General features: G+C 52.1%; 1 protein-coding gene across 1 annotated transcript in view; it reads right to left on the bottom strand.

Moving 5' to 3' along the window:
- The window catches only part of USH1C (USH1 protein network component harmonin), a 46,475-nt gene extending 23,160 nt beyond the window's left edge, over positions 1 to 23,315 (bottom strand). The window contains exons 1-13 of the mRNA XM_054586270.1: positions 23,280 to 23,315; positions 13,362 to 13,429; positions 11,741 to 11,884; positions 11,466 to 11,604; positions 7,777 to 7,885; positions 7,618 to 7,642; positions 7,355 to 7,412; positions 7,010 to 7,104; positions 5,599 to 5,683; positions 4,616 to 4,675; positions 3,950 to 4,092; positions 2,746 to 2,811; positions 2,274 to 2,398 (exon numbers count right to left, since the gene is read on the bottom strand). Coding sequence (XP_054442245.1) covers positions 2,274 to 2,398; positions 2,746 to 2,811; positions 3,950 to 4,092; positions 4,616 to 4,675; positions 5,599 to 5,683; positions 7,010 to 7,104; positions 7,355 to 7,412; positions 7,618 to 7,642; positions 7,777 to 7,885; positions 11,466 to 11,604; positions 11,741 to 11,884; positions 13,362 to 13,429; positions 23,280 to 23,315 — 1,153 coding nt within the window. The remainder of the gene's footprint in view (positions 1 to 2,273; positions 2,399 to 2,745; positions 2,812 to 3,949; positions 4,093 to 4,615; positions 4,676 to 5,598; positions 5,684 to 7,009; positions 7,105 to 7,354; positions 7,413 to 7,617; positions 7,643 to 7,776; positions 7,886 to 11,465; positions 11,605 to 11,740; positions 11,885 to 13,361; positions 13,430 to 23,279) is intronic.
- Between the last annotated feature and the right edge of the window lie 2,045 nt (positions 23,316 to 25,360).

The following is a 25,360-nucleotide window of genomic DNA, read 5'->3' as shown; positions in this document are numbered from 1 at the left end:
GTGGGGCCTATCAGGTGTGGGGACTAATTGATGGGGTGTTTAATGGCTGGAGAAGACTGGAAATCTCTTGTTTAACCCTTTTCATCACTCCAGGCTTTTTCTAGCTCTGGGATCCTTAATAAAAATTCTCCTATCCTCATTGGTTTAGCTAAGGGACTTTTTCTGGGGGTCTCTGTGACAGCATGTCCTGGACTTGAGGGCCTGGCACAATGTTGGGGTTCCACTGGGCCGGCCACGGGTAAGCAGGGTAAGGCCCTGGGACAGGTAGCAGTGAGGGGAACAGTCTGTCCCACCCTCATCATTAGGAGGAGTAGCTTCGTTTTCTGGGCAAGACATGCTCCATAGTCTTTACTGACAGTTCAAAAACGTAGGCTCCACCCCTCATCAGGCACAGACACCTGAGTCAGGTATAACCTGTCGGCCAACTGGGCCCCCAAGATGAGGAGTGGTCAGGGAGGACCACGGCCTGGTCCCACGGGCCCGACACGGCTGAGACCACGCCAGCCTCCCAGGAACGTGGAGGAAGGCAGGACCTGAGCTGGCTTCCTGCATTTCCTGACTTATCTCCGAACGAGAGTTAAATTGCAGGTGCACATGGGGAGGGATGGAGGCAGCAGCTGCCTCAGGCTCCCGTCATCGATCCCCTGCCTCGTGGCGTTCCTTTAGAAAACATTTATATCTTGAACAAAGGGGAAGTTCTCACTCCTTTTATTCAAGAAGCTTGATTTGGTTTAAAAGCACTAAATAAATAGCTAGCTAGAGAAAGGGTTTTTATTTTCTATAGTCCCTGAGAGGGTGTGTTTGCTCTGAAGCCAAGAGGAGTTTCAAGTAAGGTACTAAATTAACTAGGTTTACTTTCATGAGAAGCAATTAAAATCGATTTCTCTCCTCCTGAAGCTCCTATTTCATGCATTAGGAGCAAATTAACTCCCTGTCTAAGACACAGATTATTCACCGGGAATTTAGCTCTGGCCACATCCTTGACTAATAGCGAATGTCACAGGGAAGGCCGATGACAGCATGCTTTGTCCTTCGGAGAGGACCCTGAGATGACACTGTGCCCCGCTGCCAGGAAGGGATGTGCTGGGTGGGAGCTGTTTGCCCTGCCCCAGGGAGGGGTGGATAGGGCCATCCATAGGCGCTGAACCTCTTCACTGACCCAAGCTGACGACCTTTAGTGCTTGGGCGTGGTTCAAAGTTGGAGCCAGAGCTGTCTGGGCTCCATCATAAGACACTAAATGGCTGCCACACAGCAGACACGGGGAACCTTGGTTCTTGGGTATAGATTCACCCCACATATGGAGGTTCCCGGGTGAGCTGAGCACAGTCAGCTGGAGTAGAACTCGTTCCCTATCAAGTAAGATAAAAACAGCTAAATAGAGTAAAGGCCCAACCAGGCGTTTTGGACTTGCGATTGCCATGGCCCCCAAGCTGCCTTGCTCCTGGCTCCGCACCACAAGCCCACTTAAACACTGAGAGTGTGCGCCCCTTAACTTTGCCTTGGTGCTGTGAGCTGCCCCCCTTGAAGAGGCATCCTGGGAGTTGGAGTTGAGAGCAGGTGGAAAGGAGAGCAATTGGTTGAGGCCTGGACCGAGCGTGGAGGTGAAAATGTAGCACAGATGAAGAAAGGAGATAAGAGCAGAGGGAGCTGAGGCCACAGGATGGCCGTGGTATGGTGTCTGGAAGTCCAGATTCCATCCCTGGAGGGCACGGACCTTGCAGGGTTCACACACAGGGATGCAGGTGGTAGGGGCACTTGAGGTAAGCTCCTCCCACAGTTGCCCATCAACCTGGGACACCCCCGCCCCCACCTGAGTCTTCTCTAATATGAGCCCCTTACTCTCTTTCCTATTGCTGTTTCACTGCAGCCCCAATTCAGAAGCGGGCAGGAAGGAGATAACGTACCCAACAAACTAAGATAATCCCATAAGCGGTTCACTTTTGCTACAGCTCTCTGATCCCTCTTCAGCAGCCCAAAGGCATGGAGAGGGTCCACCTGACTGTGACTGTGTTGTGGGGGAGAGGCTAGCAGCAGGCCTCCAGGACAAGGCGGGCAGGCAGATCCCACCCACCCCAATGCCCTGGCAGACAGCCCCTGGCACATGGATGCCCCTCTTCCCCGCCTCGTGAAGGAAATGCAGTCCAGAGAGCCATGGCCATTCAACGGGGAAAATGGTGGTGAGTGAAGGGAGACCAGCCTCTTTGTCTGGATCCCCCAGCCGCCTGGCCCCAAGAAGAAGCCTTTTCCCCACCTACCAGCATATGATACGTACACTTTGGCTTGCGAAGGGACACTGGGTGCCCCTCAGCAGCAATGGTCTTAGACGAGAGCAGCTGTTCCTTTGAGCCCCAGTCTTCTTCCCACTGCTTCTTAAACTTCTCTTCCTCCTCCACGATCCTGAAATAAGACCCCACACCTGTGAGTGGAGCCAGACCCTTCACAGGCCCACCTTCTGCTGATAGGGAAACCCCAACCAGCCTGGGGAGAGACCACGTGGCCCTAGCTATGGGGGCGCCAACAAAGTCTTTGGCACTTGTATTCTAAATTGAGTGTAATTATGTAAGACTATGTTCTAATTACTCTAATAGGATGGGCTTTACTAGGATTATGGAATGGCTTCAAGTAAAGGAAGATCCACTAGGGACAAGCGGGCCAGGTAGATGGGGCCTGAAGGCCGCCCTGGCTGGCTACACTCCCGAGAGCACGCTCACGTCCACACAGGTGCATGGAGCTGAGGCACTCACTGTTCCATCTCCTTCCGGTATCTCTCATTTTCCTCTGCTGCCTTCTGGGCAATCTCCTTTTTCCTTCTGAAACACAAATGCAGGTTGGCATGCTGGAGTCTATGCAAGAGAAGTTAAATCTTCCTTGTAACTAACTCCTGATTTGAGAAAAGTTTTAAGTATTTCTTTCAGGCTCCCTCCCAAGGATGCCTGGACCAGCTTTGGATGCTGAGAAAGTAGGTCCAACAACATCTGGGTCATGGCTCTTGTGTGGTTTTGTTTGGCGCCCCTATGCAGAGATTCTGTGCTGTCAGAACTGGCGTGCAGGTCAATGTGGGCCATGCTCTACGCACCCACCGCCAAACACTTAAAGTAGCTGATGATGGGCAGGGCCTGGCCTGAGGGAAGCCCTCCTGGAAGAGGGCCCCGGACCCCAGGGACAGAGCTGGGCCACTACCAAAGGGCAGGGCTGTGGGCACAGGTACTAGAAGGGGGGATTCTCTAGGCTAATTCTGAGGTGGGAGAAATGAAAATTCCTCTCCACCTTTCTTTTCCAAATTCTTATGGGGCTTCTAGAATGTACCTAGATTTTGACAATAGTATTTGATTTATGAATTTATAACACCATTTAGTTTCTCAATCATCATCTCAGTCACCCCACGTGGGGACAGAAGGCTTATCACCATAGATGGGGCAGCCAGACTACCTGGTGTGGGTGCCAGCTTGGCCACGTGTGACTTTGCCCACAAGTGGTTTCCCCTCTTTGGGTCTCAGTCTTCTCTGTAAAATGGGTTAATACCATCTATCTCACGGGGTTCTTGTGAGAATGAAAGTAAGTAACATACACAAGGCTGTAAGACAATGCCAGCCACATGGTTGGCACTCAGCAGAGGCTAGTAGATGCTAGTAGTAGATGGTAGTAGTAGCCCCATATTCCTGGGTCTTGGAAATCAGGGGGCTCTCATTGGCAAGGAGGGAAGAGCCTGGCACATGGATGCCCCTCTTCCCCGCCCCGTGAAGGAAATGCAGTCCAGAGAGCCATGGCCATTCAACGGGCAAAATGGTGGTGAGTGAAGGGAGACCAGCCTCTTTCAGGATGCTTATGCTAACCACCATTGGACACATCTGGTCTGAGGACAGTCCTCGGGGGAGAGGGTGAGGTTGGCTCAGGAAGCAAGGTGGTCTGGGAGGGTAGGAAAGAGGCGTCCTAACAGGCCACACTCACTGCCTCTCCATCTCCTGCTGCTCCTGGAGGATCTTGTTGGACTCCATTGCCAGTCGCTTCTGCATGAGAAGCTCCTGCCGCTGTAGCTCGCGCTGCCTCACCTCTTCCAGACGCTCCCGCTCTGTCATGAACAGCTCCCGGCCCTCGGGGGGAGAAAAGAGATCCCTCGCTCGGTCTCCTGGGAAACCTGGGCTTCCACTGCCACAGCCTTGGGGGCCAAGGTGAGGTTGTTTTCTCATCACCATGACCCTGGTGACAGGCACTGTGGTTTCTGCTGTGTCTGACCCAAACGTCCCCTGGCTGGGCAGAGACCCTCTTGCTCTGCTTAGTCAGAGCTTCAGGGCAGGAGACCCCTGGATCTTTTAGGGGTGTGTGGTAGAGATCAGGGCTCTGAGTGGCTGGGCCTGGAGGTCAGGGGTCATGGAGCCCCAGAAGCTCATTCTGGACTTACAGCTCCAGCTACGATGGACATGGTCAGGCTGCGGCTACTCTTCAGCACATTCACGGCCTGCGGGGACAGGTAGACAGTCAGCTAAGGTTTGACAGATCAGAGTAATTGAGGATTCTAGAGAGCAAAGAAGGTGTCAGGCACCATGGCAGGGGGAGGGGGTGAGAAGTGGAGGGCAGAGGTGATGGCAGCCAGCAAGTGAACATCGTACATCTCACCTCCTTGTGGTCCAGGTTAGAGAAGTCGATGCCATTGACTTCAACAATCTGGTCCCCAGTCTGTTGGAGAAAGGGAGAGGGATCAGTGTGTTTGCACTATCTGTACACTCACTTATCTGCAGTAAAGGTTTGCCCTGGGGAACAAGGGCAGATGATGGGTCTTCAAGTGGCCATACCTCAGCTCTCCCTGATGAGCAGAGCAGTTACAAAGCTCCAGTGGGGTCCTCCCAGGGCCCCTCTACCTCATATCTCTTTCATCAGCTGCCAAATATTATATCATTAAAGGTTCATTCTTTTGGCTGAATTTATGACATTTGCTTTAAAAACTCAGTATGTAGACACAGGAGCCTTTGGGCTTCTCATATAGCAGATGCTATGTTGAGTCATAATAATAATTGGCAGCTAACATTCATTGATCCCTTACTATATGCCAGTTCTAAGCATGTGTATTAATTTATTTAATCCCCACAACGACTCTAGAAGGAAGGCTATTACCCCATTTTATAGGAGAGAAATCTGATGCACAAAAACAGGAGGTTGTTTGTCCAAAGTAAAGGTTAAAAGTTCTGGCTCTGACATCAGATCATCTAGGTTTGAATCCCAGTCCTACCGTTCTAGGTACGTGATCTTGGAAAAATCACATGCTTTCTCTGGGTCTCACTTTCTTCATCTGTAAAATGGGGATGATGATAGTACCAAATTCTCGTAGTTCTTACCTATTTTAAAGGATAGTGTCTAATCCAGTAAACACTCAATGGATGCCACTTCTTTGATTATTATTACTACATTCCCAAGCGTAGGACTAAAGGCTCTCAGAGCTGGAGCAAATTGTAGAAAGAGTCAAATGCCACCTGCTCTGTGACACTTTCCCTTGAGGGGTGGGTAGGAAGCATCAGCCAGTTACTGCCGAGAGAGGGCTATGTGGGAAGACGTGCCCCCGTCACTGTGTGATCACAGTCTGACCCTGCCCCAGGGTCACTCACCTCCAACCCCACCTCAGCAGACAGGGAGCCAGGCTTCACGTTACTGATGAAGATGCCAGGTTTCTGGGTGGGGCCGCTGGAAATGCTGCGGAAGAGGTGGAAAATGCAGGTGAGCCTCTGCCTTCAGCGCTTGCTCGTTCGCAGTGTTCAGCCCCCTCTGCCTGTGTGTCCAATGCTGTGGGCCCTCAGGATCCAGGTCACCTGTGAACTCAGCACCCAAGGCTCTCCACTGTCTACCTGTGGCAATAGCTACAGAAAACTCCTGTAATCCCCACCCTGCCCAACCCCTCATCCAATATATCACGTGCACTGTTTCTTTTTCTAGCATCTTCCTATTCATTCCTTAAGACTCAAGTGCTATCTTCTCTACCAGGTTTTAACTAAACTCCTATTCTTTCCTAAGACCAAGTAGTTGCTCCCTTCTCTGTGCTCCTAAAACACCTACAGCAAGGGTGGCATTTGTACAACTTTTCTCCCCTCCCAGATCTATGGCAGATGTCACCAACGGGTCACAGCCCCCTCTCCCACCAAGCTGAGACACAGCCTTAGAGTTCTTTTCAAAATAGCATTCCAGGCAGCCACTGCTAATTGATTAGAGACAGCACAGGATTGGGAACTTATTTGCCCCCAGAATGCAGCCCCATCAGCACCGTTGTCACTCTACATTATAATCATTTGTGTGACTGGCTTTGATATTAGGCTGTCATCTCTTAGAAAGCAGACACTTCTTTATTACTTATACTTGGCAGAAAAGGATTGAGTAAACGGGAGTGAATGGAAACAATAAGAATAACTCAAAAAAGAACAGTTAATATTTACCGACTGCTTATTCCTTGCTAGGCACTAAGCTTCGTACTTTACTTCTGTTATCTTTTCCTTCTCACAACGTGGATTTTATTACCCCCAGTTTCTTGAGGGAGAAACTGAGGTTCAGAGTGGTTAGGTCACTAGCCCAAGGTTCTGGAGCTCACAGGTGGCAGAACCGGGACTGATCCATAGATCTATGACTGTAGCACCCGCATGCTTAACAAGAATACGTTGTGTGATCCATGCCTCTTTCCAATTCCCTTGCTGCCTCTTAAGGAAGCCCACAATGTGGCAAGTGACAAGGGAACAGTGACAGAGATGACCGGCAGGACAGACTTCATTTACAGCGACGAAGACCCACCAAAGAAACATGGCTCTTCCTTTGGGCCTCAGTGTTTTTCATCTGTAAAATGGGCCTGTTAGAGCTGTCCTCCTGACCTTACAGGGTTATTGTGAAACTCAAAAGGGAAACTGGGCCCCAAGAAGTGTCATTTTCAGTAGAGAAAAGTTCCCTCAGAAGCAGCAGCGAGAAAGCAGAGAGGCGTTAGGGGACTCCTGGGGTCTGCTGACCATGAGAGAGACCCAGGGCCTGCCGGCCACCCACCTGCAGCCAAGGCCCCGGGAGCCCACCAGGCTGATGAAGACCTTCTTCTCCTTGTTTTCCCGATTCCCTGTAGAGCCCAGGATGCCCCGCCCGCCCTGGAGGAAAGACAGAATAAGGGTCACTGGGTGTCACATGTGTGTGAGTGGTTACTTGAGCTCGTAAGCACTGCTATCCCCACGGGAGCCTGACGGTTATTCTGTCGCTGTGTGGGGTGGGGACAGGGGGGAAGGTGTCTGTACCTGCTGGGCTTGGCTGAGGCCCATCACCCATGGGGCTTTCCCGATGCCCTGGGGCCATGCGAGCCCCTTCCATTCAGACCCCATCACTGCTGGTTCTGGCCCTTACCTCAGATTCCGACACGAACTGATCCACGTACTGCCATTTGAGGGGCTCATCAGGAGAGCTGATGAGACGGGAAAAGAGAAGAGGGGTTATTAGAGAGAGATATTTGAAGGACCAGGCCCCAAGTCCAGATCTGCTCCCTCTGGAGTCTCCAGCCACCGCTGGCCCAGGGGCAGTGCTGGCCTGTGGGGAGCCAGACCCCAGGGCTGATCCCAGGACCCTGAGCCCGTAGGGAAGGCTCTGCCGCAGAGGAGGGTCCTGCTCACCTCTTCACAGGGATCAGGCCGATGTCTGTGGGAGAAAAGATGGGGGTTAGGACGGCTCCTCTGCTCTCCCCGCCCCCTCAGGAGCTGAGTCCCTGCTGCCTCCCCACCCTAACTCTCCATCAGCACCACCCCCGAACCCCGCTCTCTGGCCTCACTCACGTCTCACTTTGATGGACACAGTCTTCTTGGTGCGGATGAGGTTGATGACTTCCTCATGCGTGCATGAGGCGATGGAATACCCGTTGATCCGGACGATCTCGTCCCCTACCTTGGCCACAGACAGAGGGAACGAACACCAGGTTGAGGGAGCGTCAGGTGGCTGGGCAGGCTCTTTGCCAGAGTCCCTGGGTCTGCTCTCCAGGAAAGGGGACGATGGCCCTGCCTTCCCCCGAAGAAACCTGGATATGTGCCCTAGCGCCTTGTCACAACCAACCCACGCTCACCAGCTTGAGGGATCCCACGACAGTGGCACTTCCAAGCAGTCTTGCTGCCGCCCCATTTTACAGATGGAGAGACCAAGATGGTGGGGGAGGGGCGCAGAGGGTGGGTGGCAGAGTTGGGAGTAGAACTCAAGACTGTATCCCCACTCTGGTGTCCCTTTAACCCTATTGGGGCACCAACAGGTTCCAGAATCCATGCAGAGGGAGACCTTTTGCCCAGATTTAAGCATCTCTTCCCTGCAACACCGTGTGGAGTCGGGGTGGGGAGCTTCCATGACTCCCAACCCAAGCTCACATCACTGACACACACACGATCTCTTTTTTCCCACTCAATGGAAACTTCATGGGCATTTTAATCTGCCACAGCCCTGACCTTTTAGCAAAGAACAGTAAATGAACACAAGGTTTTGGCATCAGATGTTCTGGGTTCAAACCCCTGCTCTAATTATTAGCTGTGTGACCTTGGGCAAGTCTGTTGAACTTCCTGAACCTCAGTTTCCCTCATCTCTAAAATGGGGACATACTGTGGTTGCCGTGAAAATTAAGTGAGTGTGTACATGTAAGGGCAGCCACAGCCTGGAGCCCCACAAATAATAAAGACATGGCTGTTACTGCTATTATTAGCTGAACCTGTACTCTAAGTGTTCTGATCTGAACCCTCCTCTCAGGACTTAGCCCTCATGAGACTGGGAGAGATGGGGGGGCCAGCCCTGGATCCAGACCCGTGGTGAGACTGCCCCCCACTGGACACTGCCTTGGGCTGCTCCAAGAACCTCGGCCCTGGGGAGTGGGCCTGAACCTCCTCACCCAATCACTGCAGGGCTGGAAGGAACCTCAGACATCAGCTGAAACTGAGGCCCAGGGAGGTGATGTTTTATCCAAGGTCACCCCGCCATTAGCTATAAAACAGACTGGATCCTGGACGCCCCTCTCTAGCCTGAGGCCAGTGCAGGTCAGCTGGGGACTTAGCCCGCACCACACATGCTGACCCTTTGGAGACCTGCTAGGGATGCAGCTTGACTCTCTGTGGAGTCTGGGGGATGGGTGGGCAGACAGCCCGTGAGGGAGTGTCAGCTCCTACCTTCTAAAGTGCCTCCACAGAGTCACCTTCTTACTGTTGCCACCTGAACACTCACCTTCTGCACCTGGACACAGACCCTAATCTTCTCAGAGGCCTGACAGGAGTGGCAAGGGGCTCAAAAAGGTGCCACAAGGAGGGACTCGCTGAAGAACTCTGCAGGTTTCTGCGACCATCTCCTGTAAGGCGAACTGCTCCTGGCTCCTTGCACCCACCTTATACAACTCTGCGTTTCTGTTCACCAGGTGCGGAAACTGAGGCTCAGATAGGTGAAATCACTGGCTTGAGGTCACCCAGTCAGCAAACAGTGTCGCTGGGATCTGAAGTCAGGTTTCCCTGAGAGACAACAAGCGTTGTCTCTTGGGTGTTCGGAAGCAGAAGAGAAGGGCGCCTGGCCAAGCCGGGCTGCGGTTCCCTGTGTCCTGCCCTCTCTGGATCCTTGCCACCTGCCAGAGCCCTCAAGTCCCAAGGAAAGGCAGGGATTACACTGTCCACTTTATAGCTGGGACAACTGAGGCATGCAGAATCATTCTCATTCCCTAGACCCGGACCATAGAGCAAATCGTGCCTCACAGATTGTCTAGTACAGGAAAAAGCGTATGGGTTCAAACAGGATACATTTGGGAGAAAAAAAAAATCCAACCTAAAATATCTCCAGTAGGGGGCTAAGAGCAGAGAGATGGGGTTCGAGGGCTACGTCCTGTTGGTGGGTCAACCGACCCCACCCCCCGCAATCCGGGAGGCCCAGATCAGCAGGGCCTTCAGTCCAGCCAGGCTGTGCCAGAACATGACCCTTCCCTGCCTTCCAGAATCTTCCTCCAGCCACACTCAGGCATGAGATCTCCCCAGAAACATGAACCCAGACAGGTGAATGGACGCAGATGTTTTTTTTTCCCCAGCTCCTGTGGGTGGAGTTCCCTGTCTTGTTCCTAAAGGAAACGGCTCAGGACCCTAGTCAGAATGATTCCCACACGGCCCCTGGCTCAGGTTGCTGGATCGGCTTTCCTCTCCTTCTCGCTCCCCTGTGGAGCCCTGCAAAAGGCCCTTTGTGCAAGGGCCACAATGAAATGACGATCTGAGGGGCAGCAGCACAAAGGAGAGATGAGCCCGTCAGCCCGAGAAAGGGTTGATAATTCATAACCTGAGGAACAGGCGGGAAGATAAAACTGTTTCATTGAAATGCCCTAATCATGGAGGCATCGTTGAGAAATGCTTGTCCTAGAGGGAGAGCTCACCCCGGAAAACAGGGCCTCCACTGATGCCAGGAGAGCAGCTCATTATGTTTTTCCTCCGACTGCATTTCTGGGCTGGAAAATGTGCCGCACAGGAGAGGAGTAATGAACCGGCTGAAATTTCAGACGCCCCCGGCGAGCCGTGAGACAGGGATTTAGAACAAAGCGATGTCTGTCAGCTCCCAGTTTCCACCTCCCACTCCACGGTATCTTGTACCCTTTGCCTTTGGGCCCCAGAAGCCCCCGGCTTGGCAGCCCAGATTGAGATGTTGATAATGACCACGCTGGAAGCTCTGAGAGGGGGTGGGAGGGCCTCTTTTATCTGGACATAGGAAAACAGCTCAGTGTTCTGGCAGGAGCGAGGCCTGGAGGTCTGCCCATCTCTGCTCAGACACTGAGGTGTGGGGACCCTAGGGGAGGGGCATCTAGGGTGCTGGAGAAAGATCCTTGTGCTTGGCAGTCAAGAGACCTGGGTTCAAATCCTGGCTCAGCCACTTGCTGGCTGTGACCCTAGTCAAGACTCTGAGCCTCTTTCAGCTCTGTAAACTGGGGATGATATAGCCCAGGCATATAACGAGGATTGGTTGTGAGTGAGCATGTTACCTGGCACATTCTAACTGTTTATTCAATCTCCCTCTTTGCTCACCTAACACAGAGCACTATGTGCCAGGCGCTGCTATAAATATTTTATAACATGAATTCATTTACTCCTCATAATAACCTGACAAGATAGATATATCATGATCTGCATTTTATAGATGAGGAAACTGAGGCATGGGGTTAAACGTTTTCACCAAGTCACACAGCTAAAGAATAGCAAAGCCAGGACAGTCTGAATACTACACCAGGATTTCCTCTCACCTGCCAGGAAAAGGCTACATGTCCAAAGCTTCAGGTGTCAGGACATAACTAGGCCTTCCCCAGGTGACTCAAGAAAACAGGCAATAGCCTGCAGCCTGATTTCTATGGGCCTGAGGAAAACCCATCCTCCGGAGGTGTCAGCCTCTCTTTCTCCCAACGTCTTACTGGTGAGGTGACCACTCAGCCCAGCGAGTGAGGGAGGGGGAGGCAGGAAGCCTGAGGACCCTGCTTGCTCACCTGGAGCCCGACGCTGTCTGCCTGACCGCCTTTGATGAGGTGGGAGATGAAGAGCCCACAGCCAAACTCGAGGCCCCCACGCACGCTGAGGCCGAGGCCTTCGGGGTGCAGGCGGTCCAGACGCACCTCCTTCAGCTTCCTGCCACAGGAGAGGTCAGTGATGGCCCAGCTCCGGCCTGACTGCCAGCACTGCCCCACCTGCTAGTGAGTGGCCCTGTCCATCCCAGGGCGACCTCTCCCATCCCCTGCCTCCAGCCTGGTGGCTCCCTCCGCACCTGGAGCGCCGGGGGGTCAGTTGGTCATATTCCACCTGGTGCTTCAGCGGGATCAGAGGTCTGATGGCATCAAACAGCGGCAGGCGGCTGGGCTCATTGATGACCAGCTTCAGGTCTCCCACAAGCACAGCCACATCCATAGTCCTGCAGACACATGGGGACCCCTGGAGCCTCACCGATGACCATGACCTCTGAGACTCAAGGATTTCCAGAGAAAGCAGTGCTGGGCTGGGTTCCCCACCCACTGGGCCCAGGCCTTGGAATTGAGGAACACTCTCCTGAAAAGCCCAGAGCCCCGAACTCTGGGCCAGGTGTGTCAGAAGAGCTGTGTTCTGTCATGTAAGTAGCACAAGGAAACTGGGGAGGTAAGGATTATTAACCCATTTTGCCAGTGAAAACAAGTCAGGATTCACACTTCACTCTGCCTGGTTCTGAAGTCCAGGATCTTTCCAGACAGGAAGCCTCAGGTGAGATGGTGCGGATCCCTGCCCTCCCCTGGTCTGCCACTTCCGGTCTGTAGCTAAAATCTGTAACTTCTGCATTCACAACACTTCTCACATGCCTCCTCCTCACACTGTGCAGGAGCTTGGTGTCTCCGGCCTATGTCTCTCCAGCTGCCTGCCAACTTGCTCACTCTCATCTAATCTTTTCAAAATGTAAGTTACTTGTCTTCTCAAAACCTTCGAGGGTTCCCCACTGCCCAGAGGACACAATCCATTCTCCTGGCAGGCTCGGGGCCTTCATGACCTGTCTCCATGGACCTGCTCCGGCCGGTGGCTGTCTATGGTCTCCTGGAGCCGCAAGCTCTACTCCCCCAGGTTACTGGTCACTTCCCAGTCACACCCGGGCTTGCACGTCTTCATCGCATTTTTGCTAATGTTGATCCTTCATCTTGGAAGGTCCTTCTCTGCTATTTCCACCTATTAAATCCTTCTTAACCTTCAAACCTTAGCTCAAGCTTATTCGTTCTTTTTCCCCATGGTTAGAAATGAAAACTCCTTTTTTTTTTTTTTTTTACGTAGTTTTACTTATATTTAGAGGTTATGCTACTGTAACTTACATTACAGTTTTTGTGTTTGCGGTGTCTATTCACCTCCCCTCCCTAAGCCATGAGTTAGTTGAGGAAGGAAAGTAGATCTTATTCATTACCAGACTCTGCGTGGTGCCCAGCAAGTGGCAGGAGCTTACAAATGTATGCTGAATGAATCGAAAAGCAGACGGGTGATAAGAGACATCTGACGCTGGTTCTGGGGCCAGCTGGCATTTCCTGCCCTATTCCAGCAGTCACACTCTGCGGAACCTCTCTGACTGCCTGACAGCCTCCCCCATCAGATTGTGAGCAACCTGAGGGCAGTGGCCAGTCTGTCACACTCACAGGTGTGCCCTGGCCCCTAGTACAGAGCCGTGTACAAAGTGTGTATATATTCGCTGAGACAAGTGAGTGGCATGTCCTTTTGGTTCCCAGGAGCCTTGAGCGTCTGCCCCGCCCCGCACCCCATCCCCCAGCTCTCCAAGATGGGAGGGGAATGTCCTCCCTCCTGTCTCAGAACAACCCATCCCAGGGCTGCCTGCAGACAGAGCTACCCAGAGAGTCCACAAGAGGTGGACGCAGCGCACTTACTGGTGGTACATCCGCAGCACATCATAGAGATAGTCCTTCTCTGCGTCATTTTCTATCAGAAAATCCACCTAGAAAACCCAAGAGCAGAATTACAGCTCCCGGCCCAGCACCCTGGCCTAACACATCCCACGGAGGGGCAGACCACCGCTCGGGCCCTCCTTAGCGTCCCCTCAGGGCTGGGGTTGTGAGGAGATGAAGAAAGCCACAGGCCAGGCCGGCCCTCTGACGCCAGCACATCACCCCGTGAAGACGGCCCATGCGGGGCCACTGGAGCACCTCTGCGCGTCCCGACGGGGCAGGCTGGGCCCCTTCCAGGTGGGTGCCCATGCACACGCACACATATGACAGCCATACGCCCCATGACAGCAGTGCGGCCGCTCAGTGTCCAGGTGCCAACAACAGTGTCACTCCCTGGTCTTACCTGATGGTGGCTGTAGTGCCGGATAAGTGCTTTCAGAAAGGATTTGGGCCACTCGCTCAGATAGCACATCCCACCCGCCGGAAACACCCCACCACCGAGTTCTTCTGTGTTGCCAGTGCCAGGGGCAACTTCACCCTGTCCCTTCCTGGCCTAAGCTTGGCTAGCCCTGACTTCTGGCCACTCCTTCCCCTCTCCAGGTCCCCGAAAGTGCTCCCTGCCAGGGGGAGAGTCAGGTTACATTATTTCATCTTTGCTGACGTCAATGGCTGGGACTCCAAGGTCAGGGTCAGGAGCTGTTTCATTAGCACCTTGGTCCCACGGGAGCTGGTGGACCAGCAGCCTCGAACTCTGCTCCCTGAGACAGTACAGTGCGAATCAATGTGCACTGGGATCTTGGCTCCTCTTCAGCCCAAGAGGGAAAGGTTAGAGACTTTGGGGGATCACCGAGTCCCTCCCTCCTATGTCCTCCAAGCCCAATCACGTGGTCTGCGGCCTCAGCTCCCCAAGGGGGAAACTGCTGCTGGAAGCTGGAAACTCCCACCTGACTGGTCCTCAGAGAAAAGCCAGAGCAGCTTTGCCTCCTTCTATGGGTAGCTCAGGGATTCTGGGGCAGTCTGCCTGTCCCAGCACACTGGGTCCAGCCCTGGGGACTTCTGGCCTGAGCTGGGGGTGCAGAATGTAGACGTCAGGTCTCTGGCAGTACCTCCTTCTCTCTGAGCATTTCAATGAAGGTGAGAATGACGCAGGAGGTTTGCCCTCCCCTGGGTCACAGCCAGGCTACAGCTGCCACAGAAGTGCACCTGTTCAATGAGAACACCCGTGCTTTCACCTATTTTACTGTCCCTCTCCTCCCGGCCAGGTGCTCCCAGTCAGCTGGAAGACGGGGACAGAACATCTGCTTGAGCGGGTGGCACTAAATCTTAGGGTGGTAGCACGCGCAGGCTCTTGCAAGTACCACATAAGCGAGCACTTCCCAAAAGACAGCCTGGGCTCTCTCTCCGCCTCCGCCTGGGCCTGTACGAGAGGGATGGGAGACCCCATGAGACAGGCCTGGGATGCTCATGTTTGCTCTGGTGGATGAGTCTGAGCAGAGAAAAATTCTGAACCCCCCTAAGGTCAGGAGCCAGAATTATCTTTATAAATTGCATCATATCACTTGTCTGTTTCATAGCCCATCATATTTAAAATAAAATCCAAATCCGAAATCTTTACCTTGACTTACCAAAGCCCAGCTTCATCTCCTGCTACTCTTCCTAACTACAAAGGCCTCTAATTGGTGCATCCTACAGGCTATACTTGCTCCAGCCTCAGGACCTTGGCACATGCTGGCCCCTCTGCCTGGATTGCTTCCCCTTTCCCTGCATGGCTGGCCTCCTCCCTAGGAAGGTCTTCCTGCTTCCCTATCAAAACAGAATCCATTCCAACGCCCAGAGATGTTCCAGGTCCTTCATTACAGCCCTCACAATGTGCAATTCAAGGCTTGCTTTTTTGTGAATTGGTTTGTTTCCTTCAACAAACAGAAAACCCCATGAGGGCAAGGATGAGGCCCATCTGTTGTTGTAAATGCCTTGTGCCTAACACATGGTAAGTGGTCAACAAATAAATGCAGAATAGATGTGTCCATCCTCCTGCCTCCTGGGGGGATGAGAGGAAGGGAAGCACGGGAACAGAAGGGGAAGGGAAGTAATGTTTGCAGAGCCCTCCTGGGATGGCACCAGGAGCTTTTCTTGGCCTGCTTCCATTTGTTTCTCTCCCCAGCTGTATGAAGCCGATATCCTCACATCATTTTGCAGATGAGAAAACTGAAGATCAGGGAGGTTAAATTAACTCACCCAAGGTCCGCCACAGTTAATAAGAGACAGAGCTAGGATTTGAACTTTGCACTATGTGAGTCTGCTATTCCTGATGTAGTACTTTCTGCTGTAGAAAAACTCCAGGGCCTCTTTAGGCCAATATTTCAAGCCCTTTGCCCTCAAGAAGTTCTTCCTTATCTCAAATCCCGATCTCTCTCCTCTGCACTGTCAAGAAAACCCTTTTGGCTTGGTTCATAAGGAGTAGGAAACCTCTGAATGACTGATCCATGGATGCTTTCCTCTTCAATGGGAGCATAAAAATCCCATCTGCTCTGGTTGGAGTGAGGACATTCTGACCAAAGGGCTTCTAGCCCAACTCCAATTGTGGGGGTGCATGAGGAAAGGACAGGAGAGGGAATTCTGTTGGCTGAGGCCTTCGGACCGATACTCTCTCCCACCCTTCCTGGCAGAAGATATGGCCCCCGCTGTCCTCAGAAGGCAGCCTTTATGCACTGGGTGGAAAGCAGGAGTAGGAGCAAAAGCAGGCTCCGCTGTTACAGTCTACAGTTCTGTTTCTCTGCCTTTCTGGCCAAGCACAGATCACCTGGGGATCGTCTTTGTGGAAAAGAGGCTGTTCCTGGGGGTCCCAGGGTCCTGGTCCTTGCAGGCAGCCCTCCAATGCTGACCACTGCATCCAGAACACCCCCCCACCAAACCACATCCTACCAGCCTTATGAGGCAACTGCCAAGTTCAACTCTTTAGCCTGATGTCCCTTCTTTCTCCCCAGTCCGGTCACTCAAATCCTGGTCTTGATTTCTGCCCTTCTCTGCTTCTCCAGGGTCCTCTCCACCACTTCCTAAGTGGGACTCAGGCTGCAGTGGAAGAGACCCTCCCCAAAAACACTGGAACCTCGTTGTCCTCACTCAGAGTGACCCATGTACCTTGATTATTTCAATGCATCCACTCAAAAAGTTATCTATGTACCAAAACAGCTGGGAAAACATATCTGGTTTATGTGGAATGCTCTTTAAACACAAATCTAAGTGATAAATCAAAATGGAGGCTCTGTCATTTCCCATCTGGAAATGCCCCTGCCTTGTTTTCATATCGCCCATAAAAACACACACACACCCCTCAGATAACTGAGCAAGGTGGAACTTTCTCTGGAGGCCTGACATGCAGTAATGTCACCACAATAATGCAAATTTCACTTTTTAAATGATTTAAAAAACTTATGTGGTACCGCCTCCTCCTGGAATGTGAGTTCTAGTAAACTCGCCAGGAGGATCCACCCAGCAGTGGTCCAACGGTCAGCTATGTAGCGCCTGCTCTGGGATGCTTTGCGGCCTTCTCCCAATGCCTTGCGCTCAGGTACGTGTAAAGCACCTGCACGCAGGGCTGTGCACACAGGTGCACAGTGCTCAGTGGTATCTATTGAATGGCAAATGAACTCCAGCTGCTCTAGTCTGGAGGCTTCCTCCCAACCTTCTGGCCATTCCTGTGTGACACCCCCCGCCCCTCCATCACTCCTCAGCACACACCTGCTGCAGCCTCCTGGATCTTTCTCTTCTTATCTAAGTTTCAGCTTGTCACAGGAGAGTAAGTCCCAGACTCACACAAGATTGACTGTCCTCCCTTCTCCCTCCTCCCCCTGAACCCTGCCTTCATTTAAGGGGAGTGCAAGCCCCTTCTTCAGAGGCTTTCCTGACCTTGCACAGTCTGGAGCCGGCTCACCAGCCTCCCAGCCTGAGGCTGTGCTCGACTGGCTCCCACACTCGGGACAGATTCTACTGTTGACTGCCCACTATGTCTCAGGAAGCTTACATGTATTGTCTAAAGTCTCAACAATTCTCTGCGGTGACTGGACAATGTTATCCCCATTTTGCTGATGAGTAAATAGAGGCTCAGAGAAGTGGCAGAGCTCAGACTTCACCCTATGCCTGATAGCTCCAAAACCTCTGCACTTTTTTAAACTACCACATGGTATCCACTTACCAGATATGACATTTTTAAAAAAGACTTTATTTATTTATTTTTAGAGAGAGGGGAAGGGAGGGAGAAAGAGAGGGAGAGAAATATCAATGTGTGGTTGCCTCTCATGCACCCCCTACTGGGGACCTGGCCCACAATCCAGGCATGTGCCCTGACTGGGAATCGAACTGGTGACCCTTTGGTTCACAGGTGGGTGCTTGGTCCACTGAGCCTCACCAGCCAGGACCAGATATGACTTTTTTTAGATGCGTTTGTCTAATACATATTTATTGGGCACCTATGTATAAGATACCCTATCTTCTTTCTCCAACTAGATTTAGAAAGCTTTTCCTTTTCTTAGATTCCCTCTCAATCATGGACACAGAAATCCTAAAGAAGTCCACCATCTACAAATAACTGTTGAGGGGGTCTCCTTAGCACATCAGTCCGCCCATCCCCACTGACTTTGTATCTGGTCCCCTCCAACTAAATCAGTCTTCTCTGGCTGATGCTCAGCTGGTTCTGTGCTATAGGCCTTTATGGCAGGGAAGAGAGGGCATTCAGGCTTCTTGTCTGGGGCACAAGAGGCAAATTCTGGGTTTGACCTTGGCCCTCTGCAGACTCATCTCCCAGCATTCCCCTGCATGGCCTGGCCCTTCAGGACAGCCACATGGAGGAAGCATACACCCTTTAGCTCATGCAAATTCAACTCCACTTGTACACCCAGCCAAAGAGGGAGAAAGAGAGCAAGAACAAATTAAATAATGCATATTGTTCCACTTGACCTTGGGCCGTGGTGGGGATTAAATGAGTGAATGCGTGTAAAGTACTTAGGGCAGTGCCCAGAGCACCAAAATGCATGCTGACTCTCTTTCTTTATGCCTCCAGACCCACTCTCCAGCCTTCGCCACCTGCCCTGTGTCTCAGGAAGCTTTGCCTGAGCTCCCTGCCCTTGGCTTCCTGATGTGTTTGGCAGTGGGTGGTAGCAGGGTGAAAAGAAAGGGAATGGGTTCTGATTCCCGGCTGCCACCATGCTTGATCACCTTAAGGCGGGTTCCCCTACGTGAGGCTGCAGCTCCTGTCTGGGCCATGGCTGTCCCCCATTCTGGGGACCCTCCTTGCCCTCGCCTTCAGCAGCACCTGGCTTCTGTCTGCGGATCCTCCCAGGCTATGCTAACAAGACTTGTTGGTTCACATGCTCCTGCCCTTCCTTCTGTGTAGTCCTTTCATAAAACTCTCTTCAGTTTCCTGTTTGGACGAGCCAGCAGCTTCTACCTGACCCTGGCTGGTCTGAAACTTTAGCTATTGTTGGTTGTAGTGCCAACAGCCTTTCCTCTCTGTGACCTCTTCCTCCACCTATAAGACTCCTCAGCTCAAACATCAGCTCTCCTTGATCAAGCGTTTCTCCTCGATGTAGCTCTGCTACATAGCCTGTCCTTGTCATTTTGTGTGCACATGATGGCACTTTGTTCCCACTCCTGCCATGGGACTTGCCAAGCTGTGTTGTACTTTCTCTCTTACCCACCTGTCTGCCTACTACTGTACGTGTGGCCCGGGGAACAGGCCTGGGGGGAGTGGGGAGAGCGGGGCCAGCAAGCTCCTTCCCCATCTGGGTCTGCATCTGTAAAGTGGGGATAACAGTATCCGTTTCATAGGAGTAACAATTTTTAAATTATTTATGACTCATAAGTTGTAAATGTTTAGAATAGTTCCTGACAAATAGTTCCAAGTATTTGTTAAATAAAACTAAGGAAGAATATACGATACATATTCTATATTCTCAGCAGCTGGCGGACAGCGGGCCCTCCCTCAATGTTGGTGGGATGAAAGGATCCAGGCACATTTTCCCAGGCCTTCCCAGCTTGCATCCCAGATAGTACTAGGTTTACTTGTCTCTTATTGTATTATCCTTCATCTTTTCAAAAGGTTCGTATCTTGCCAACTAGTTGGTAGTATCTGACCCAGCACCTGGCACAGCTGGCCATGCTTCCTGCTCCTGGTTCTCCTATCTTATTTGTTGTTCCTTCTCCTCTAAAGTTTGGGGTGTCCCAAGCTCTGTCCTAAGTCTTCTCTCCATCTGTACTGTCTCCCTAAGGGACCTCATTAGTCTCAGGGCTTGAACTACCCTATATACCCTAAAGACTCACTGAGACTTATGCCCAGCACAGATCTCTCCCCCAGTCCTCATGCTCCTACAGCCAGCTACCGGCCTTCTTACCCACCTCTCTATCTGAAGGACTGACAGGTATCTCAAACTTAAAACATCCAGAATGGAACGCTTAGTTTCCACCACCTTCCACTCTGCCCCCACCAACTTGCTCCTTCTCTCAAAAGGCAGACTCACCCTTGATGCCTCTCTCGCCATACCCACGGCCAACCCCCCATCAAAGCCCATCAGGTCTAGCTTTAACATGCATCCTGGGTCTGACCACCCCTCACCCTAGTCCAAGCCCCTGCCTCCAGCCTGGGCTGCTCTAGGAGCCTCCTAACTGGATTCAGCTCTCTCAGTCTGCTCTCTACCAGCAGTCAGAGCAATTCCTCTTAAATGTAAGTCAGTCACACGACAAATCCCAAAGTCCTGGCTGAGGCCTACCACCACCCCTCTGGTCCATCTCCCACCACTCTCTGAATTTCTCTCAAAATTCTGTAATTCCTTTCAGAAACACCATGGTACTTGCCCTTCTGAAAGAAGGTAAACATCTGTTGCCTCACTGCCTTCGCACTTGCTGTTCCCTCTCCTGGAATGCTCTTCCACATACATCCCCAAGGCTCTTTCTCTTACTTCCTCTAGGTCTCTGCTTAAATGTCACCTCTTCAGAGAGGTTTTCCTCACTACCCTATACAGAGAAAATCACTTTATTACTTTCTATCCCCTTATCCCAGTTTATTATTTTTCATAGCATTTATCACTACTTGGCATTACATGACACTTTTATTGGTTTGCTTGTTAAGTGACTGTCTTCCCTACTAGAGTGTGCTCTCTAAGAGGGCATGGACTTTGTTTTGTTATTCAGTGGTTAAAATACTGTCTGGCCTATGTTGTGAGCTCAGTCAATATTTATTGCACGCAAAAATGAATGAGTGAGATGGAAATCCCTAGAACTCAGGGGCTTTTTCTGACCCTTTTATGCATCCCACCCCACCTCCAGATGCTTGGCCTGGGGCAGAGTACACTACAGATACCCACGGGCAATAAATACTTTTTGAGCAAATGAGTAACCAAGTTCCTGTACCATGCAGGTGAGTGAGCAGAGAGGCAGCCTTCTTTCCAGAAGCTGGTTCTCTGGGGGAGAAGCCTTAGTCTTTTCTGCCCTTCTTCCTCGCCCAAGGCGGTGACCAGGAAGGCCATGCAAGTGCTGCGACTGGCCTTGGGAGCCTACACAAGCCCAGGGGAGCAGACTCCTGTTGCTCTGAAAGGCACTGGTGGGAACAGAGTGGCCATTTTCCAAACAGTTACTATGTGCCCAGAGTAGCCAGCACTTCAGTTCCTATTTCACATTCTGTCCTTTAAGGTAAGCCCTTCAAACCTCATCTCACAACTGAGGAAACTAACACTTGGAGCGATTACACGGCTTGCTCAAGGTCTCACTGGCAGTGAGTTGACAGGGCTGAGATTTGACCTTCAGTCCTGCGTAACTGCAGATAATAGACAACAGCAGTGGACATTTGTTGAGGACTTGCCAGGGTCGATGTATGCTTCTACATGCGTAGATCTCCTCCAGCGCTCACAGTAACTCTACTAGTTCAATATTATTGTTACCCACATTTAAAGAACTGAGGCACAGAGAGGTCAATAGTTGGCTCAAGGAAACACAGCACTTTCCATGACAACACATTACCTTTAATGCACTATGGATTTAGATTACAAATCACTCCCAAGGGGTCCATTTGCTGTGAAGCACTAAGGAGGGGACACCCAGGAAGCAATCAGCAGCTAGTAGTGGATTGCACGCACGATGCCTGTGTGCCTGCTCCCATGTCTATGCCTGGCTGCTTCGTCCTTTCTCCCCAGTTCCTAGACGATCTCCAGCCTGGGAGGGGAAGGCTGCTGCTTCCTCCCAAGCTGCCTGGAACAAAGTCCAGCCCAGGCCTTGCCCAGCATGGCGCCTGCCCCGCCTGCACACACAGGGGCATTAATAGGTAATGACTTGTGATGAGGAAGAGCAGGGCAGTGGAAACACGGAGGCCTGGGGCCCTTTGGAGCCTGCGGGGCCTGACAAGGAGAAACAGGGGCTGATCCAGGGGTTGAGGCAGACACTGGGCCTCCAGAAGTAATTCCCTCAAAAGAAGCAAAGGCCAGTACCCCACCGGGAGAAGGCAAAAGAGGACCCTACTTTGCTTTTTGCCCAGGGGCAGGAAAGTGAAATTCAACCCTGAGCCTTGGGGTGGGGGGTGGGGCGGGGAGGGGGGTGCAATTCTTCAAAGTGGGTTGTCTGAAATCTACACTCACCAAATGTTTTCACTGCTGAAATTTCGCCCCTCACGTCCCTTTGCAAGAGGGTACACCAGTGAACACTGTTTCATGCCCCCTTGGCTATTCACCGGTCCCCAGCTATCTCTCATCCGTGGGTGCCCAAGGCCTCATTTTTAGGAGACTCCTGCCAGTATGAGTGGCCCCCTTTGTGCCCCAAGCAAACCTTGACTGCAACACTCAGAGCCAGCCGTGGGTAGATACTAGCGTAGGGTCTGCCTCCCCTGACACGACTAACAGTTTGAGGGCAGAGACTGGGTCTGGCACAGAATGGCTACTCCGAACATGTTTATTAAATGAATGATTGACCCCAGCTCCTGGCCGTTAGCCCCTGTGGCCCCTGCACTGGCTCCTTGGGTCCTCCTGGGCCTCTCTGTGGGGAGAGCGCTCTGCCCTGCTCAGGCCTGGGAAGGGGGTTGGCTTGGTTTAAAGACACTGCCCCTGTGGGGTCCGGGAGGGCTACAGGGCACACAGCTGCCAGTCTCTCGGTTGCCAGGGCCTGTGGGTTGCTTCAGGCACCCCTGGCTTTACCCCTGGGTCTGAGGCACCCTAAGCCCTGGTAGGGAGGTCCCCTGCGTCTCCTGAATGGTCCTTTCTGGTCTGAGGGCCTCAGTGGCTCTTGCACAGCTCTGGAAACTGTTCTGGAAATTTCCTGGGTGAAATCCAGTAGCTTTCAGGGATCACCTGGGTTCCTGAGGCCCCTCAGTGGGACGAACGAGGGGAGATGTGGCTCTGCCAGAAGGGTCTGCTGATTCTCTGGACCTCCTCCCTTCTTCCCACTGCCCCCTGGCATACATCAGTTCCTCAACGGATTCTCTTCTATTCTTGGGAATCTACAAAATGCCCTTAAGCAGGGAAGGGAGGGGGGACTCCTTGAAGTGTTTTGAGGTCAAAAGAGAGAGAGAGACACACAGGCACGTTCCCCCATCTCTCAGACACTGCCCCAACCCTCTCCACCAGCTCCAAGGGAGCTGAGGGCAATCGGAGGAGCTGGGGGATCTTCCCACAATGGGACGCTGAGAAGCGCCCTGTCTCAGGTCAAGGCTGAAAGAAATTCCAACGCCGAAGAAGTCCCAGCCCCTGGAGGGCAGTAGGAGAAAGGGCCCCTTCAGGTCAGTTTAGCAGTTTCTACAGCTGGAGTCTCAGTGCACCTTCCTCATTGTACTGGTGATTCCTACGGGCAACCAAATAACCATGCGGGTCCCAGCCTCCCCAGAGCCCTCAGGTCCGACTGGAAAAGGGAGCCCGGAGCAGCTCTGACCTTGTGCCGAAATTCTCGGGCCACCTTCCGGTCCATGGCTGGGCCAGATCGCGCCGCGCTGCTGCACTACTAGCTCCTTAGGGTGCCTGGCAGCCGGCGAGCACGACCAGCAGGGCCTGGGAGGGGTGGGGGCGGGGCCTGGCCGGGGGGGGGGGCGGGGAGGCGGGCTGGGGGCGGGCCCACAGGGAGGCCCGAGACACTGGTCCAGAACTTCTTACTGGCTCTTCACTGAAGCGCCCCTGGAGCAAAGGGCCGGGCAGTGTGTGTTTGTGGTGGTGCAGGAGAGTGGCTGACATTATTCCGGTCCTCTCGGGCTGACCCTCCAAACACTCACGGGTTAAAGAGAGGCTCTCCAGAGGCTGGGGAGGAGGCTGGGGACTTTGTTTTTTTTGTGGGGGCCGGAATGCAGAGGTCCTGAGACTTTCATATAGGTGTGTACAGGGTGGGTAATCTAGTCAGTATTCTCTGGATGTGCAAATAGAGGCCCATGCGCCCTCATGGGGCAGTCGGTCACCCCTTGCCGCATCTCACCTTCCCCTTATATTTGTAATGGCCTCCTTCGTCGGCTTTCCCCACTAGGAGGAAATCTTTGTGAATTCATTGGGGCCGGATCTTACTGTGGCCCACAAAGGCTGGAACCAATAGATGGGAGGACGCCTCCTCAACCAACTTCCTCTCAGACCTCCCCAAGCCCACTCCCTCCAACACACCTACACACACATACACATTCACTGAAGAATGGAAGAGCCTAGCAATGACAGACAGATTTATGGCTGACCTTCACCCAGGTCTGAGAATCCCTCTCGTTCACTTGATTGAATTCAACCAAAGTTTGCTCAACTCTAAGCCTAGTGCTGGGTGCAGAGAGGATAATGAACCAAGCCTGGTGCAGAGTGAGAGGAAAGAGGCAGCCAGGAAAGGGATAATAAAGCAGGTGTGAGTGGAGACCTTCAATTATGGAGCTTGTGCCAAGACTCAACAGAGGGCGGGAGCCTGACCTGCTTGTGCCGTATTCGGGAAAGGGAACAGGAAATGGGCAGCAGCCCCGATCAGTGAACCACTTAGCGCTGTAACTTACAGGAGGGACACCTAAAGACCCCTCCTTTACGTTCCACCTCCAATAGCTGAAGTTTTGCCATCAGACTTTTTTATTTGGGCTGCATTATTGCCTAGTTTAAGATGTAAGTCCCTCCTGGAGAAGAACCTTAAAATTTCATCCATGTTCTCACCTGAGTATTAACTAGTTACCCAAAGATAAAAGGGAAAGAATTGTGGGATTTTCAAAGGTCCAGGAAAGACACACAAAATATATTTCTCTCCAATTTACTTGGTTGATTCTCTACAATTCATTGCTATGTCATATAGCCATATTTAGAATCCAGGCAGAGCGACAAATGCCCTTGCAAGAGGGAATGTTGTTCACTGGTACAGCGCCCCCACCCTTCTTTTACATGACTGCCTCTCCCGAAAATGCCTTCTTAAAATGCTTCCCTCTTCGTTTTGGTGATAGCTCCAAGCCTGGTTCTTTTCTCCCATATATGTTCCTTTTCAAGCTTCCTCTCAGACTACCTGCCTTGGTCCATTCCCTAACCAGGCTCCATCCTTGGCTCTCTCCTTTTCACCTTCCCAGGTGTGCCTGTAGCTTCAAATCCCCTCTCTGGGGGATTACAGCTGTGTGCTTTATTTACCACCCTATTCCCAATGTGTGGCAAGGAATAGATGTTCAACAACGTAGTTGAATGAATGAATGAATACACCGCTAATCTATACCCCTGTTCAGGGGTCTGCTGGGGCCATCATCATCATCATCATCATCATCATCTCCAAGGCCTGGTATCTAGCTGGTGTTCCAACACTTTGTTGGACAAGTGAATGATGTGCAGGTTCCCAAGGCTCTCAGGCCCACATTTCCATTGTCAATTTCCTCCTGGACAGGGAGGGTGACTTGTCTACAAAATTAAAATTAAACTTTTGTTTTTTTGTGTTTTCTTTTGGGGGGGAGGAGAGGAGCATGTCAAAGTCTGGTCTTGATGGGAGAAATAATATAGGAGTGTGAGACACTTCTGTCATTACACCAACAT

The sequence above is a fragment of the Pteronotus mesoamericanus genome, unplaced genomic scaffold (genome assembly GCF_021234165.1).
Source record: "Pteronotus mesoamericanus isolate MK-2021 breed Mesoamerican mustached bat unplaced genomic scaffold, CSHL_Meso_final contig_90, whole genome shotgun sequence".
Taxonomy (NCBI): domain Eukaryota; kingdom Metazoa; phylum Chordata; class Mammalia; order Chiroptera; family Mormoopidae; genus Pteronotus; species Pteronotus mesoamericanus.
The sequence above is the reverse complement of the archived record's forward strand: the minus strand, read 5'-3'. Positions and strand labels throughout refer to the sequence as shown.